The 19,569-nt window shown below is 38.4% G+C and overlaps 1 protein-coding gene across 1 annotated transcript; it reads right to left on the bottom strand.

Annotated features, from left to right (window-relative positions):
• Positions 1 to 1,705: 1,705 nt before the first annotated feature.
• Positions 1,706 to 14,600, bottom strand: LOC121366868. The gene is made up of 2 exons (XM_041491140.1): positions 14,465 to 14,600; positions 1,706 to 5,603 (listed from the first exon to the last, which is right to left on the bottom strand). Exon 2 carries the CDS (start codon positions 5,538 to 5,540, stop codon positions 3,864 to 3,866), a length of 1,677 nt encoding a protein of 558 aa, XP_041347074.1. The 5' UTR covers positions 5,541 to 5,603; positions 14,465 to 14,600; the 3' UTR covers positions 1,706 to 3,863.
• Positions 14,601 to 19,569: the final 4,969 nt, after the last annotated feature.

The following is a 19,569-nucleotide window of genomic DNA, read 5'->3' on the forward strand; positions in this document are numbered from 1 at the left end:
TGTTTTTGGTTGTAGTCAATATTGGCTATCAGGGCTAGCTTTAGGTGAGCAAAATATTTGCCAAATCATATATTAAAGTCGCAGAAAATTGCAGAAGTCGTTATTTTCTAAAAAAAAATGTCAATTATTACATGAATTGTTTTACGCCAAATAAAAATCGCCAACTGCTTTCGAAATTCGCAATTGGCGAATTTGGCGAGTGCCAGAACAGCCGCTGTTACCATTTGTGTTCCTTTATTTCATTCCATCAGCATGGTTCAAGACTGGAGACTGGCTCGAGTCTGGCCTTGACACTTTTATAAGTATGGGTCCTGGGCGTTATCCTGCGAAATTGCATTTTGGATAAGCAATGAACTTATCATATTCTGACGTCATATTCACAGAAAGCGCGTACTAATACGCCGAGATCACAGGGGTCCTACTTTTGTTCGGCGCACCATGTGTTCCCACAAGCAATGAACTAATCTCCAGGAAAACCGAACATGGAGTGAAGAAACAATGACAAAATTACAATGTTATTTCGGGAGTTTTGTCACGAAAATATCACCAAAGACGTGTAAATCAAAACAGCATTATGTTACTTCCGGTTTACTTTCCTTTTATGTTTCGCACTAAGTGCATTTGGTGCCAATATGAACACCAGGTCGACCGCAAATGTTAAACTTTGTCAACAGTAGATGATAATTAATTAATTTGTAACGTTAGCCTTAGAATATCCACCTGCTACATCTGATTCACATGGTATTGGATTGTCCACGGCCGTAACCTCTCAGTCATCGGGATAGCACAAACGGAACTGCACTAAATTCACCGATACTTTCTAAGATATGTACTTTTCAACACTCGGTTCACACTCTGCTATAACATACATGTAAATATATCACATGACAGCATATATAATAAAATAAGGTGTATACTTTTGGGATTCTTAACCAGTCGATTCGCATATACATGCTTATGTATTCAGTCAAACTTATTCAAGCACACACACACCTGTTAAACAGGCATCCGTCTTAAAAGGCCATTTTCCTACTCTGCTATATTATCTAACATATGTCAAAGTGACCTGTATTAAACCGTCAGATCTTAAAGCTGCAGTCTAGACTCGTATTACTACATTATTTCCTAATGCGAATTACAAACACGACAATAGTTTTACTCAATTCGTTTGTCAAAGGTCAAAGGTATAACACCAGTGGAATCTCACAATGTTTACTGGCATGAAAATGAAGAATAATACATTTTTGGTGACGTACTTTAGCGAGTATAACCGAAAGTTGCCGAAGATTGACTTGCGACGGTAATAAAAGTAATGCAGATGATGGATGGATGAAAACTCTTTAACCTAATCGTGTACAATTACAATGCAGAAATGTTCGACCTGGACACAATGTCAGTCTCGCCAGACATTCTAAATGATGACAGACTACAAAAACAAACTCGACATTGCAGCTTTAAGACACGCTCGTTTCTTGTGGCAGCACTAGGTCGGTCGTTATTTTAGTGCGTTGTCACGGACGTCTAAATATACACACACCGGAGAACAGTTTTAATGGCTTCCCTCGTCAACGAAAGTTACTTATATGTTTTAATGTTATGGAACACACACACACACACATAGTACTATATATATATATATATATATATATATATATATATATATATATATATATATATATATATAGTACTATTACACTGCATTTTAAACTGATTGTGTACACAATGTGAGACTTAAGTGAAATATGTCTCTGTCTGTCCGTCTGTCTGGTTGACTGTAAAGCTGTAATACTGGTACTGTAACTAGCATGCGTCAGTGTCACTATTGTATTTCACTTCTCTCCAAATAACCACGAGACTACTAAACGAAGTAAATACGCATGTTTTCCGTGATAACAATGATAGCATTGCACCATGGGAACATTTGTTATTTGTAGTATTTAAAACAAGAAATGTTTTACAAGCTTCATATTACAAACACAAATTCAACAAAATAGTACACATCTTTCACATTATCGCAAAATCACAGGGTGTCATTTTCCTTTGGATACCCTATATATAAGAAATATTAAGTACGTCAATTGGTTAATGAAGACCATGTTTTCAGCCCTTGCAATTAAGAAAATTGTCTCAGAAAAACAAATCCTTAGGAAAAAGTAATTTAATTCAGCTAAAATACTCTTTGCCACAGCATTTTATTTTAAATATCTATACAAATATCCCAGCACTGAACTAGAGTGGGGCAGAAAACCCCACAACCGACAGCTGTTGGGTTCAATAGATTTTACATACAGCTGTTCAGTAGGCAATGCTGGATGCTGACACGAAATGCAAGGGCCGATTTTATACCAACAACCAGTATCGTGGTCAGAGCTATTACCGTGATAACTTCTCAAATAAACGTCACTTCAGCCAGGGTCTCGTTTTATCCTACCTGCACGAGTGATAACCAATGTATCCCTTTATGAACCGAATTTGTACTGTAACAGTTAAAAAATAAAAGTTTGGTTTGTTTTACGATACCACTAGAGCACATTGATTTATTAAGCATTGACTACTGGATGTCAGAGTGATTTTTATATGCACCATCTCACAAACAGGATAGTACATACCACAGCCTTTGGTACTGCAACAAATACCGGTCCTTATGGTTTGATGCCGGGAATAGCTTCCCATCGAATGTACTCGCACGAAACTATTTTTGCGTGGATGAAAACCTGCTCTCCTAAGTAACACGCCGATATCGCTGATTTACTTACTCAAAGATTACTGTGGATTTATACAACGAACGAGAGCAATTGATCTCCTTTCTAACTTCGTGAAAGCAGTTTCGTGCTGACCATCGATTTTCAAACCATAAGCACCGAGCTATAATCGTTTACCAACATAGGTAAAACAAGACTAAAAAGAAAAGAGAGATCAGTTAACGACACCTCGACCCATTTTAAACGATACTGGAGGGTTATCAACAACTGAGCCCCGCCCCGCCCCGCGAACATAAAGAAATGAATAATAATAATATTGTTTATAAATCTACCATGTGACTGGAATGGAGTCATTCTCTCATAACTAGGATCAAAGCGACGTGCTGGGAGTTTGATAATAAATAAATAATATTGATTAAATCCATTTGGCAATGGTAATAAATTAGTATTAATCGGTAAGAAATGACAGTTGGTTTCAAAGGAAGTCATTCCCACCGCGTGGTCGTTCGTACAATATCAGGTATACTGCCGTACTGTATGTACTATATACTTTCCCCAAGAAACAACACCTGCTACACATTTCTATATCCATACACATAATTGAAAAACGCCCATTAAAAGACAAAATACACACGTCTTTACGCAGGAAAACATACCATGTAAACACCACAACAAAGCCATGCCTTATTTCAGTCAAGGACCTCGCTTCCGTTCACACAAACAAAAGGTGTTTGTTCCACACGTGTGGTGCGTTTAGATAAAAATCAAGACTGTCTAAAATACTATCTGACAATAGTTTTAAGATATTATACAACTTTGTCTTGTAAACAACTACTTGAAGAAAACAAAAGCTTTTAAAAGGCTACGTATCTAATGGCTAAACAGATTACGCATCCTCCACAAGATTATTAAACTGATTTTCGCTGTTAAAAAACAAATTATGGCAGGAAAAGTGAAAATCTTAGCTAAGAGTTTACTGTGTGAACATGTTTTTAAACCTTGAAAAAATAGGAAATGTAGAAATAGTATTGTCAGTGATATTTGTATAACCTAGCAACCTGAATAGTACCATGAAGGCTCCCAACTATGATATCATATAACGAGGGAACTTTCTAGATGTTTATGTTGACAATGGAGATCATTACACTAGTTAGGAAATAATTAAACTTTCAGACTAGCTTCTACCTGGAGTTCAATGAGATCTACCAATCGCAGTCTACCTTTACATTCACCTCGGTAGATGCGATTTATCTCCGTATTGCACGCTTTGAAGGGTACGTCGATCCGTTCTACTAGCACTTTGGAAATGAGATAATCCAAAGCACACATTTTTCTGTTGGGGTGCTCTAGTGGAGTTTCCGAATCTGTCCCTTTTCCTTCCTTCTCCTCGGTCACGAGATCGCCCTCCTTCTGCCCTTCTGGGTTTGATTCCAACATATCAGAAATGTTCGTTCTGCTCACTATAAATGGGCTTGACCCATGACTCCAAGAAAGTTTTGTTTCAGTTGAAGCTGTCAGGGGCACGATTTCAAACTTAGGTATCCAGTCATTTGAATTCTTTGGCGAATATTGTGTTTTTACGGGTCTATCCCCTTGAGAGCTGTTGGTCTCATTAACAAGCCAGTTTTGGCAGCCATTTTTATCAGACTGATCACAAACCTTTTTGCCTCCCGCGGGAAAACAAGCGTCATCATCTTCTACGTCTAATTCCGACCCGGCAGGTACAAATTGTCGTTTCATAAATGCATGATACTGTTTATAGCATACACCCGAAGCCGGCGACCAGAGAGCATTTTCTTTTTGTTTGAGATAAGATGAATCGCGAGTCACGGCGTCAGTTGAATATTTAACCGACATCGTCTGTCCTTCAGAAACCTGGGGATCCACCTGGGTGTAATTCCCAGCACTGCCCACAGCACCGCGACTAGAATACAGTATATGTTCCCCGGGGTTTTTACCCTCCTCACTAGACAAATTACCTCGAATCAAGGAATCGGCAGAAGCTGCTAGAGCGGACGCCTGATCCCGTGGAGAGGCAGCCCGTTTTGAGTTCGGACCAGATCCACGGTACCGTGCGGAATTGGACTCGTAATATTTTCCGGTGTCCATGCAAATGAAGGTGGTTTTCTCGTCTTCACGATGAGTCCCGGGTCTGTAGTGTTTAGGAATACCGCGATCACTGAACGTGGATTCGTACTCGTGTCGCGCGGCTCTGGGAGACGTTGTACTCCTATAATATGGGACCTCTCTCGAGGACGACTCCCTCTCGTAATGGACGTCGCTATACTCTTTCTCTATAACGGACATCACCGACTGTCGCATGTCGTACTTGCTGCTCTTAATCGCGTGGTACAACACCGGGGTGAACTGGGATCCAGAGCTGGTGGACGGGGGTCCTGCACGCTCCTCGTGATAAGAGAGTGGAGGCGAGGCCCTGCCTGCTTGAGGGGGTGATTCGCCCCTCTCAGATCTCGAGGTGATCGCTACATCGTGAGGTGAATCTCGTCTGTACATAGCTGGAGGAGTCCGCGACTTCTTGGAGTACGCTGGCTGAAACGAATTGCGAATCTCTTTGGTCGTCAGTCCCGATTTCTCACTCATTGTGAAGTGTTCGGACTCCTGCCCTTTAGAACTTCCATCAGAGGACAACTCGTCAGCTGTATCATCCAATACGCTAGGGTCATTCTGCTTCTCATTTACAGTGAGAGCGCATGCACATGACTTCACCATACACAATGGACTGTCGTTATTTTGTCGCGCCTTGTTTGGGCGAGCGTTTACCTTCATGCTGAGATCGAGTGGCTCTTCGGAATACCAAGAAGTTTTGTAAGATTCCATTGAATAATTGCACTAACCCCGGCGAAACGTACTCCCGTCAACTCTTACAAGCCGAGTTGTTTTCTGTAAAATACAAAGACAAAACATTTTTTATTACAGGTCCTTAAATATAAGGATACTAATCTGAAGACAAAAATGAATGTGGGGATACTAATCTGAAGGGGGAAAAAAGAGAAAGACACATAGCCCAGAATAAAACAAACCCCTTCAAACCTACCGTCCAAAAGAGACATTTGGTTGATATCATTGATTTTATTGGTTAATTTAATATTATTTACTAAGTAATGTTTCAATGGTTATGTAAAATGCAAAAGTTAAATGCGACCAATATGACGAAACACTAGTCTGGCTATCGCCATAAACTGTGCACAGATCCCCACCACGCACATCGATGGGATCGTGTCCGTTCTGTGAACAACAGTAATGAATACACAACCGAAATGTTTCTTAATTAAATTAATTTAAATATAGTGATATAAAACCCCCAGTTCAAGAACGGTAACGAGGGAAAATCGATTTTAAACCACGAGTTACTAAACAAAGCTGAAGTCACGATTTGGCGCGTCTTTGAATGATGCCAGCATATCATGAAGAATTCAGACGATTTGAGAAGTAAGCGAATCGCGCGTACCGTGTTTGTTGAATTATTAGTCAAACAACCTGACCCAACTTATCAACATTTACGTTCACGCTACTGACACACACACACACACTAACAGCTATAAGCGAACGAGACGGGGCGAGCTATAAGCGAACGAGACGGGGCGGGGCTAGCCGCAAAATTAGTTGTAATCCATGGGCAAATGCTTAGTGTTTCATATCTAACCTTATATAGCTATTTGGTAGTAATGCTTATATGAATAAATGATATCCGGATTCGGGCATTTTCATTTAATTCGGACAAAAATCACATCTGAGAATCGCTCAGTACTTCGGGAACGGAATTTTAACAAAATGCCAACCACTTTTTAAATAACCATGATGTTCTCAAGATAGTTCACATAACGAGCATGCCAGAGCGCGCGCGCGCGCGAGAGAGAGAGAGAGAGAGAGAGAGAGAGAGAGAGAGAGTTAGAGAGAGAGTAGGACTCGTATGAGGTCAAGTCCTCCACAAACAAGATGGCTGTCGTAAAAACGTTTATGTCAAATCGGTTCTTCTTAAAATTTTACATATTTTATGATCGCAGTTAGTACCTATTACTATAGTTATAAACAAGAACCATTGCTGTATGTGGACAACTCGCCAGTTGATAACTTCGTTATGACGTTGTCAAAACATTCTTTTGATTCGACCTGGTGTAGAAGTACGCTTTTGAAAATGTTAATGCTGTTCAGTGGTTTCCCAGGAAATATTTGGAGGCAATTTCACAACACATCGTAAGTTTACGACTGCGATTAGCAGTTACACGTGTCGTACCTTTACACGTGTTTGGCATCTATGTTACGAACAAAATCATATACTTACGGAAGATCTAGAATTGAAAGCACGACAACAACAACAACAACAACAAAAAGCGAGAAAAAAAGCAATATTTATATTTAAACTGTGTTCTCTTGTACCGTAACTACGAATTGGGATTTAATCGTAGATTTACGTTTACGAACAAAACTAGGTTTACAATGGACAGTGAAATTAGTCCTTGGGTATTATCAGATCCTGTTATCCCTGAAAAGTCCATCTTGTCACTACAATAATGTGATTATATACGCCTCATATGCCGTTGTGTAACGGCCAGAGGCGTAACAAGTTCTGTCCTGTTCTGGTGATCAAACTATTACACAGTATCTGCTATTCAGTACATTCAACCTGGAAACATAGTCGAGTTAACAAAAAGAATTTGTTCAACAATAATTTTGCTAATGTATTTATATAATATGAACAAAACCAAATAAACTCGTCATAAAGCAGCAACTGCCCCAGAACATGTTTAGACTACTTAACAATTTAGAATAGAATTTCTACAAAAAGGTTGTTGCTTTCCAAAGTCAGTCTTATACACGGTATCGCTTGGCTCTACTCGCGGTCTACGTCAGAGGGAACAATACTGCGATAAACGGATAGTTAAAACTGTATACTAACCGGATGCGAGCGATTATTTTAGAAATCATCGATTTCAACTGCTGCATCCTAACCGCACGCGTGCGAAATCTATCGCGCCGTAGGCGTGCGGTTAGGATACGGCGATTGAAATCAATGATTTCTATCGCCGTATCCTAATCGCACGTGAACGGTGCAACATAAATGTGTCGCGTAGCACACGTGCGGTTAGGATGCGACGATTGAAATCAACGATGTCTAAAATAATCGCTCGCGTCCGGTTAGGATATAGCTTTAGGATACATCTGAACAGATATGTGTGTCACTAGCTTAACTACTCTCCACTTTGAAACCGAGAGGTAAGCTATTATTTGACAGATTTGACAAAAAAGTTAGTTTATTTAACGACACCAATAGAGCACAATTGATTTATTAATCATGGCTATTGGATGTCAAACATTTGGTCATTTTCGAGTCGTAGTCTTAGAGAAAACCAGCTACATTTTACCATTAGCAGCAAGGGATCTTTTAAATATGTATTTTACCAGCAAGGGATCTTTTATATATGTATTTTACCATTAGCAGCAAGGGATCTTTTATATATGTATTTTACCATTAGCAGCAAGCGATCTTTTATATATGTATTTCCCACAGACAGGGCAGAATATACCACATTTGATATACGTCATGGTGCACTGGTGGGGACGGGGAAGGGAACCCAATCAGAAAATGGGTCTACTGAGGTGGTTCGATCCTAGGACGCAAGCACCTTAGGCGATAGCTTTATCGACTGAGCTAGATTCCGCCCTTGACATATTTATTAAATTATTATTATCTTTTTTTTTAAATGTACTGCGCGTGTAAATAATGCAATCAATGTAGTGTTTGTATTTTGAATTAATAAATGATGCTATACATATAGTTATGGCGAGGCCAGATTGTGATTTTATTAAAACTGTAGTTGTGTTTATAGTTTAGTTTAGTGTATAATGTTGTTATAACATAGAGAAGCGATATGGCAGCTTTAATACACACACGCAGAGCCAACCTTTTGACCCATGGGATATCGACGGACGTGACCGGTGTTTACCCAACTGGTGAACGCTGAATTGCAATAAAAGTACAAGCGACCCCGGAGTTCAACGATTTAATGACGACTGCAGCTAGGTCACGTGTGGGTCAGCTGGAATGCGAACACTCAGCTGGCTAGTATTCAGCTTTGACGGTATTTACCTACATGTAATAATATAAACAAGTAAACAAACACTAGTCAGAGCTCGAAACTCACATGGAACAAGACATCAAACTCAAAACACACAATATGATTTCTGGCCATTAATTTCATGATATTAGACACCAGAAGTCAGTTGCGAACTTTAAATCCAGCCTGAAACAATATCTCATGGATGTGTATTTGGCTGATTAATTTTTATTCTATATAATAATTATGTTTTGAGACTTTAGTGTCAATATTACACAACTAACAGATGTCTGTTAAATGTAAGATTTCTCTAGTCAATATGTATGTATGCATTATTATAATAGTATAGTACTTAGTATATATATGTATTTTCTTTTCCAACATTTCAATGTATTGTTGAGGGCCAAGTGGAAGATTAGCTTGTGTTAAAGAGTTAATACTTGATGCTGTTAATAATATGAACAAATAAGCGCATACAATTTAATAAATTTACATTTTTTCATGGGTGTACCAATGAAATGCAGATTACACTAATGTAGTATAATAATAATTTGAAACAAATCCTTGCAAATGATGTCCTAAGTTTTAATGCGCTAACGAAAAATAGGTTAAATAAAATTACTTGCGTAAGCAAAACGATTTTTAGAGGTTTATTTATACCTATAATTCTTTAACGAAGAACTCATCAATTAATGGGTATGGAAGCGGTAATATATATATTTTCTGTTTACTTTTACCCAGCATTCTTGGGAAAGCTAGTGTGTTTGCCTAAAGACAGCGCATTAATTTAAAATTTTGACAGCCTCGAGTTGATTATGCAAAGAATGCGTATGGGATCGATTGAATTGTAGTCATTTGTCACCAATGTAAAAAGAACGAAATATGACATTTCCCCGCCTCCTTTGTAACAATCCACGTTCAAGTCGTAAACGACGAGTGAAGTCACTCAGTCAGTGGGTAACCGCGTGGTTGGGATGCTAGATCAATACCTGTACTTTTAGTGGCCGACACTACAGTACACTGTGCTGTGTGTCTCGTGCCGTTTGGTACACTACTATATATGGAATCTTGCCAGACAGCGTTCTCACTGCTCGCAATAGCAACCTCCATGTGGCAGACAGTAATTAGAGCTGTGTACTGGTTGTATGCTATGCAATGTCCCCGGGGAGGTATATATTATAGTCTATGTTCACAGACGCTGGAAAATCACGCACACACACACACACACACACACACACACACACTGAAACCTCTCAAAACCTGACCCTCTGTAAACCGGAATTCCCTCAAAACTGTGCAGAAAACAACCTCTAAACCGGATGTTTCACAAACAGAAATTAACATTAAGGCAATGTTCACAAGTAAGTGTTTAAAATTAAAGCATGTTCACAGATAAACATTAAAAAACGTAATATTTAAATGTAAACATTAACATTTGAGTAACATTTACGTTCGATTTGCACTGTACACATTAGAAATGCTTTCAAATTTACATTATGCAATGTTCCAGTGCCAGTTTTGATTTAGTAAACTAGTCTGGGAGTGGCAGTCCTCTGTGTCGGCGCAAGGGTGAACAAATTGTTTTGTTTAACGACACCACTAGAGCACATTGATTATTATTAATCATCGGCTATTTGATGCGCAAAGATGAAATCCTCCGTAAAAGATATCCTCGGGAGTGACTGGCTGCCCTCCTATAAACGAGGAACAACGTAGAAATTCGTGGAATCATCTGTTTGGCCATTCCACTCTTCATTGTGCAGAGGTACGGCCCTCATCAAGTACAGTATTGCGCTTTTGTCGTTCACATTTACTGGGAAGGGGTATTTAACACGTTTTGTTCATAGGCAGACACTGTCACTGTACAGTGGTGTTCACATTAACTGGGAAGGGGTATTTTAACACGTTTTGTTCATAGGCAGACACTGTCATTGTACACTGGTGTTCACATTAACTGGGAAAGGGTATTTAACACGTTTTGTTCATAGGCAGACACTGTCACTGTACACTGGTGTTCACATTTACTGGGAAGGGGTATTTAACACGTTTTGTTCATAGGCAGACACTGTCACTGTACACTGGTGTTCACATTTACTGGGAAGGAGTATTTAACACGTTTTGTTCATAGGCAGACACTCACTGTACAGTGGTGTTCACAGGTAGACAATGTGAACGTGTCGTGTCCATAGTCATGCACTGAGCGATGTCCACAGACAGACTGGCACTGTACAGTATTCAAATACAGACATACTTTCACGGTCACACATGAATGCCTAAGTAATGTCAGTGTCAAAAACACCCGGTCTATTTTTAGAAAATGTATATCCCAACTGCAAGACCTCTGCGTTCATTCAAACGTTACACGGTGTACTCTTAGGTCGACTAAAATGCTTGCTCGACAAAAAGTTCTTTTAAGACACGTGGACAACATGATAATACATTTTTACTTTAAAAAGATCTTCTTAAAAATCGTATTAAATAGTTTACGAGGAAACGTAAAGGTATTAAATTTATAGAATATAAATTAAAAAAACTACAGAAGCCCCGACACACACACACACGGTTGAAAATTAACATGAAAACCATGGTCGCCAGCAGGGCCAGTTGAATAAAAAAATCTTACTGGCCCTCCTCAAATTCAAGTAGCCCTCCAATTTAACTGCACAGCAAAAATAAAAACTAGATTTTCTTTGTTGAACAACAACCATGTATAATAATAACAATGTATATAGTCTGTTTCCATCAAAACATTATTAAGTTCTAAACCCCAATCTGATTAAAATTAGCTCTACTGGTCCAACAGCATTTTTTTCCCGTCTTGAAACGAATTTTATATAAAATTTTATATTGAAATTAGTTTCCGGCATACTTAGTAATTCACCCGAATCATTTCGTATACCCTCGGCACAATCCCGAATGTTTCAAATTCTTTTCAAATCACTGGCATGATTTTGCAAGTAAGGTTTTGATTGGTCGAATGAAAGGTCAACTTAATTTGGCACAGTGGAGCTAATTTTAATTAGATTGTTCTACACCCATACCAACCCAAATCACATTTTTGAAAAAAAAGAAATCCATTATAAATAAAAATGTTTCTTTACAAATTACCATTAAATGATACAGATTAAATATAATTTTTAATACAGGGGTAAAGAAAAAAGCAAGAAGACCAAAATCATAGAAGCTAAAACCGAGTCTGGTCAGTCCGGCGCTTTCAAAATATATAACATGTTCTATAATATCGCCCCTGCGCGTGTTGTAACCTCACCGTGGTGAAGGGGTGTAACATTCTCTTTGAGAATGGCCAATACAGCACAAATTGATGTTTAGAGTAAAAGTCAGTATCTATCTGTGATATTTGTATTTGTATTTTTGCACAGTTCTTTACACTGTTTTTATTTATATCTTGAATTTTCTATTGATGTTGATCATCACCTTATTTGTTTCCATTACCATAGTTTGACACCCATTAGCCGATGTATTTTTCGTGCTGGGGTATCGTTAAACATTCATTCATTCATTCCATTCCATTCCATTCCGGTGTGTTTTGTTACACTGGCCATTCGATTCAGTTTCTGTGCGTTTCTTTTTTTATTTTCAGGTTGTGGTTAAAAAGAAAACAACACAAGCAGTGGGTACAAACCAAGAGAAATATATCTGGTTAACAACGAATAGGTCCAAATCCAGTTTTTATATTTCCGCAAACATATAAACCGTCAAAGGTCCATAATTGTTTTAAGATGATCATCCTCATTTAAAAGGGTAAACTTTTAAAGGGACATTCCTGAGTTTGCTGCATTGTAAGATGTTTCCGACTAATAAAATATTTCTACGATTAAACTTACATATTAAATATATTTTCTTGTTTAGAATATCAGTGTCTGTGTATTCAATGTATTTCTGGTCCTCTTAATATTTGTAAGAAGTCCAAACTGGATTTTGTCTTCAAATAATTTCGTACGTACGAAAAGAAATATTTTAGGAAATAAAATGAAATTTAACCTATTACAAATATTAGAACGATCAGAAACACGTTTAATATATATAATTACAGTCGTTAAAACGTCTCTGTTAATCAACATCTTAAAAATTGCAGCAAACTCAGGAATGTCCCTTTATAGTTCAATGTCTCGTTTTTCTAACATTATTAGTAAAAAAAATAGTTTAGCAATGTCCGTTTCCCAATTTATTGTGAACGATGTACACTGCAGACAAATGTGAGATTCATCCTCAGTTTTATTAGGACAGAAAGAACAACTCTTTTGGTCAGACGTCCTTGTCACTTGTGTGGGAGGGCTTCTTTTGTGGATCTTTTATTTATTTACTATTATTTATTTATGTGAAAACAGTTGTACGGTAGCTCCTGACCGCGCCGTGGACGGCTCCGCTGACCCTGTTTCTGGACACTTGATGCTCCGGCAAACAGGTGCACGCCAAGGTTATTAATATTGTTACGTCAAAGAGCACGACGTATCAAACTCGCCAGTTATGCAAATATCATTCCCGTGAGTTAACAGTCACAGGGATGTCTCTGTCACTAAATAAAACAACTGCGATTCTTATTTTAATTTGGCACAAAACATTTTTCTTTTTTTCAAATCAGGTCATGATTAATATTTGGGAGCGTTGGTAGCCTATATCATTGTTAATATTTTAGTAATCGGCTGAGTAGTTCGCTGGTAGTTACATTCGCCATTTACTGTACAGTAATTTTCATCAGACCTATCCCCGCGTCGGTTGTCTAGGTTAAAATCACGGGAACAAACTACGGTTGTGAAAATTTAAATATTGTTCTCTGGTTCGTGATATATCAAAGGGTTGGGGTGTACTACTTGTGGTTTATCAGTATATGACTGCCTTCAATTCATAATTCATCAAAAATTTACCGACACTAGTTTTTAAACACTACCAAATCAGACATAACGCAATTACATTATCTATATCCATACAGCCGAAGTGGTTTTCTTATCCTTCAGGGCTCACCCTGTACATTACCAAAGTAGCCAATTGCTAATTTGTATACAAAATAGCTACAAAATTTAGACTTTGGCTAATAAAATATTCCTTAAATTAACCACATTTTAATGATTTTCAAAGAAATACTCTACATTTCCGAAAATTGGCTAAACCTCAATTTGTTTCACTGTGAGGCCTGATCCTGGTGATTATAATACCACAATACACATTTTTCATATTTTTAAAAACATACGCACCTGGGAAACAGCGGTTATGGAGACGAGTTGTAGTCGATTTTAATTGTATTTCCTCGTTTCAAACGTCATAGACTCATGTTTCACTCTGTCGTAACATTATCCAAATGTGTTACGTGTTTAGAAATAAACTAAACTTGGGTGTCAATTTTCACGAGCTGAAACTAAGGTCCACGGCTTTAACTATTATCCTAATAGAGCGAGAGGTTCGTCTGTTTCTTTCAAACAATGTCACATTTAGACGGAGCAGACGACGTGACCCGACAGCCCGCGCAAATAAAGCCCTGCTTTTCTTTGTTACGTAATTCTGTAAACGCAGCAGTTTTCTCGTGAGCTAACGGAATACAAATCAAAATACAGTGAGTGATGGTGGCATACGACGTTAACAAACGCATAAATAACAGCCCGAGACGGCGTCTACTGCGGTACAGAGAGGGTATGAAAGCAGGAGTGGAGAAGAAAAACGTTAGCTTACCGTGCGGCTCGCGGGTCTGCTGTTGTTTGCGAGGAGTGACAATGTGGCTGCGCTGGTTCAAGGGCTAACGACCTGTACCAGCAGAAAACCTATTAACGAGAGTTCAACGCCCGCGGTCCCGACCGACATACTTCCGGCTTACATTGGGCTCGCTCAAACGATCTCTGTTGCAGGCGCGCATTTTCACCAACTTACTTGTTTGTTTTACAATGGCAGGGCCGTAGCTACGAATTTTTGTAGGGGGGGGGGGGGGGGGGGGTAGTTAATAGTCTAAAACTACTTAAACGTATAAGAAGAGAATTTTCTTTAAGTTTATATAATTTTTTCCGGATTTTTTTCAAGTAGGTCTGTTTGAGCCAATTTTGAAGCCATTCAACAATTCCATATCGTGGAGGAAGGGGAGAAAGTGGTTCTGATAGTAAAGATTCTGGCCTATGTACCTTGTTAAAACAATGTCCCGGTACCTGCTCCCAACCTGAACCAGTTTAACGACTGTGGGTAGGTGTAGACATATCTCTCACTAGCCCCTAACAACTAGTATCAAGCAGTACACAAACATTACGCATGGGACAATCCCGCGATATGTCATCTCTTGGGCGGTTTTACCAAAAATAACCCCACGTGGTGTCATTTCGATCTGTAAACAAACCAGAAAAATAATTTCAAACTACAGATGCGTGTTCGTATGCACACACACAACTGTAATGCAATCACCCTTTTGGGACTATGTTACAGAAGAATGTGATCCGTTAATCCTTAAGAAATAAGGTAAAGAATCCTTTAAAAATTTACCGGAACAAAACATAATCTATTATACATGTGGGCAATTCTACAGAGGCATAGTTTAAAGCCGCACACCCTAGTTCCATCCAGCGTAAATAAATTCTAATTCGGTTAATCTACAAACCTGTAACACACTTAGATCACGTTGTTATCAAATGGAGTGAAAAAGCAGATTTTATATCGATAAATACCATGGGAATCCCCATGTCCCAATTGCTTGAAATAATTTTGAAAGTTTGTATTCTGATGTCACCAGTAGATGTCGCTCGAAGCACAACAATGCCTACGTCACGACAAAATTTCACAGACTTGGGGTGCGTTCTTTTCACCTCTCCTGGACATGTTCCAACTGTTCTGTCCTGGTTGTATCCCCTCTCCAGATATCGTAGGCCTTAGCAAAATTACTGGTTTTAAGGGTTTGTAACGTTTTGTATTGAGATACTTACTTGTTTGAACTTTATTGTTACTGAAAATGTTCACGAACTGTGAAGAAAAATCTCACAAATGAACAACAACAAATGATGTTGATCGCGCGAACCGTGCACGAGAAAACAAACCGAACCAAAATGATAACGGTCACGTGATATACCAACGTTTGTGACATTGAAATGGAAATATCCCGTCTAAAAATAGATTAGACCTTGTCTGCTCAACGGTTTTTTCTCAAACGTGCGCCCGTTTTTCAGAAATACGAAAAATGCAATTTGTGGTATTACAAACACCAGGATTACCAGGATTTACCAAAAAACACTTCAGGTGAATGGAAATGTATATTCTAAATAATAAACGGTAAGTAAAGTGCAATTTTATTTGTGAAAAAATGGGTTTAATAGCGAAAAACAACGCCGTAATGGTTAACAACTAGCCGTAACTAGGGTGTGTCCCTTTAAATGTGTCAGTGATTACGTTTATAAAGTTTGATAGATTCTTCAAAATACGGATTCATTTTATATTCATTGAATTTGTATGGTATAAGTCTTGTGCAGTAATAAAAATATAATAAATTTCACCTACGAACAAAGTCGAAGCCCGTCATGAAAATAACGCACCACGCACACATTCTACGGACCAAGAGAATACGCCCTACGCAATACGCACACATGGGTTCCTATTTTTAGCTTTTACCTAACGGTGACTGAAAAAGGAGAAGTGCGTTGAAGGAAAGAAACGTTTATCGACACCTCAGCACTATTAAAATATAACTATTTGGTGTCTAACAATAATTACTTCGATAAATCGTCAAAACGGTGAGAGAAGAAACCCGCTGCAACCACATAGGCAAGTGTACCTATTTTATAATTACAGTATATGAATCGGTGTATAGAAAGTCTTTGAGGAACAGTAACTAGTATTGTAAATGTTTTATTATCTATATCACAGTGTAATACAGTCAAGTATTGTATCCCTGACACGGAGTAATTAGCATCGCTGGTTCCCTGACTACCTGGCACACGGTAAATACACAGATAAGGTTCGTTCTTAGTCTGATGTTGCCACCGCTAGGAAACCTGGGGTTTATTTTAAATATTATTTTTACTAGTCGCTAGTCAGGCGCACGCACAGGAAATTGTACTGGAAGGGGTTTCTAGAAGTGGTTCGTGTCATGTCCCCTCGAAATATATATTTAAAAAAAGGGTCTTTTATACGATTTCACCACAGACATGGCAGCACATACCACGGTCTTTGATACATCAATTTAACAGGGGTCTCTGTTCACATCGGTAATAAAATGATGGAAAGTGTGAAAGAATGTGTCAATGAGATAAAAGCTTAGCAGGACTGCATATCCCCTACCCCTACCCTTTTCTAACCCAACTATATTCCGCCTTCTAGTTTCAGCAACAATAATACTAGTCATTATTTTAATTTATGGTCTCACTAATCCTAATTATTCTCGACACAAAAGAGCGTGGCAAAGACCTCCGCATTCTCGACGTCTACGTCACAGGGTACTTATCAACATTAATTAGTAAGCAGAAGATCCAAGATGGCTGGCTGGATATGTCTTAACATGCCCACCCACTAATATAATATCCAGCCTCGGTGGTGCAGTGGTTAAACCATCGGACGTCAGGCTGGTAGGTACTGCGTTCGGCTCCCGGTACAGACTTCCACCCATAGCGAGTTTAACGACTCAATGTGTAGGTGTAAGACCACTACACCGACATCTCTCTCACTAACCACAAACAACTAGCCACTAATGCACTGTCCTAGACAGATAACCAAGCCAGCAAACGTTTCGGTAACATTCGCGAAATATTTGAGTTAACGTGAAGCGTATAAACCAGTCTAGGGGACGTTTTACTGCTCGGTCTGGCTGAACTCAGCCTTGTTCCCACGCCAAGGGGCTGCAATCAACAATGCCGTGGAGATTACCGCAGAGTTTTTAATTGAAGCCATGGACTGAATTATTATATATTTTTTTGCAATATGTATTTTTTTTATTGTTAAAAATAAAATTTACTTTGTGAACTGAAAACTAATTAAAAGAAAATAATAAAACTGTCCCTTTATCACTCGGTATCTCGATGCTATTGAGCACGCTCGAAAGATAAATGTAAATTAACGGCACTAATCGAAATATAAATGTAAATTAACAGCACTAATCGAAAGATAAATGTAAATTAACAGCACTAATCGAAATGTAAACGTAAATTAACGGCACTAATCGAAATGTAAACGTAAATTAACGGCACTAATCGAAAGATAAACATAATTAACGACACTAAGCGAAAGATAAACGTAAATTAACAGCACTAATCGAAAGATAAACGTAAATTAACGGCACAAAGTGAAAGATAAAACGTAAATTAACGGTACTAATAGAAATATACACGTAAATCGAAAGACAAACGTAAATTAAGGGCACTAATCGAAAAATAAAGGCAAAGTAATGGCACTAAGCGAGTTCAAGGCCGCTGAATTCTGGTGACTGACCAGAATACGTATTTTTTAGAAGGATGGAACGTGAATATTTTGTACAGGTGTTTTATTTTCAATATAATATTCCAACATGTGCTCCGAGTAATTCAAACTATATTTCTTCTTGGGTTGACCACAATGAGTGGCTCGTTACATGTATATAACGTAAAATATAACATATATATGCTGCTATTATTCTTTTAATTCTGTATTACATTAACTATATTCTCACTATGATGTAATTCTTATAATTAAAAAATATCAAGATTGAACAGGCACATCAGTGAACGTCAAACATTATTACATTCAATTCGTAGGTAACGGTTACACGACCTTCAGTCGAATGAAATGGGTTTCATCGCTGCTGATACACCTGTGAATCTACATATTGTGTATATTCAATACAGCATTGGAAACATGTTAACGGTAAAATTGTATTGAAAAATGCATTGGACACTAGTTTTACACGGTACGTATTTTGCCATGAAAAATTTATTAATTGCAGGAATTGTACTTACAAAACAACTTTATTCTCGCCCACACATTTGCACCATCCCTGAATGTTGAAAACTCCACGATGTTTTATTCCAAACCGTTGCAGAGTTTTATGACATGAAGTGTAGTTCATCGGCCCTAACAAATGGTGACACTGACCTGGAATGTCTTTGAGTTTTAGAGGACAACGCGTGTTGAAAATCTTTCGACACCTGTTTGTGGGGTGGTGAATATAGAAGATCTCTTGCTACTAATGGAAAATGTCGCGGGTTTCCTGTCTAAAGACTATATGTCAGAATGTTTCACATCCAATAGCTGATGATTAATAAATCAATGTGCTCTAGTGGTGTCATTAAACAAAACCAAACTAAAACAAACAAAAGACACAGCTCTTGGAACTTGGATAGGGTTTTATCGTGCTCATATACCTTTATGGTTTCGAACACCCCTATCCCGAGTCCGGCCTCCGATATGATCGGGAGTCTGACTCGGAGCGACACGGGTCTGCTTGACTGTTCCCATGTGATGAGCCAGGCCCCAGTTCAGTCAATCGCTTGTCGCTTTTACGCTACACAGTAAACCGAATTACCACTTTGGGAACCAATCAAATAGTTCGCGAACGTTAGTGAAACATTTGCTGACTGAACTTGAGGCTGATGTCATAGGCAAACCGTCCACTGAATTTATCATAAGTGTCACTGACTGTTACCGAGGACGAGCACTCTCACTGTTCAACCAAAAAACGCTTAAATACCGTTCTTCTAATTACTATTAGTTAAAAACAAATCAAACTTGCTATCCTTGTTACATACGTTGAATATCCATTCCCCATTTATTATATACATATATTAAAGATAATGTTGCGTGAGCGGCCGTTAGATACCATTTACCACACAAGGAGTTGT

The sequence above is a fragment of the Gigantopelta aegis genome, chromosome 3 (assembly GCF_016097555.1).
Source record: "Gigantopelta aegis isolate Gae_Host chromosome 3, Gae_host_genome, whole genome shotgun sequence".
Taxonomy (NCBI): domain Eukaryota; kingdom Metazoa; phylum Mollusca; class Gastropoda; order Neomphalida; family Peltospiridae; genus Gigantopelta; species Gigantopelta aegis.

What these genes read in the sequence shown, in the direction of transcription:
- LOC121366868 (XM_041491140.1), bottom strand. Translation starts at nt 5,540, where the DNA reads ATGGAATCTTACAAAACTTCTTGGTATTCCGAAGAGCCACTCGATCTC.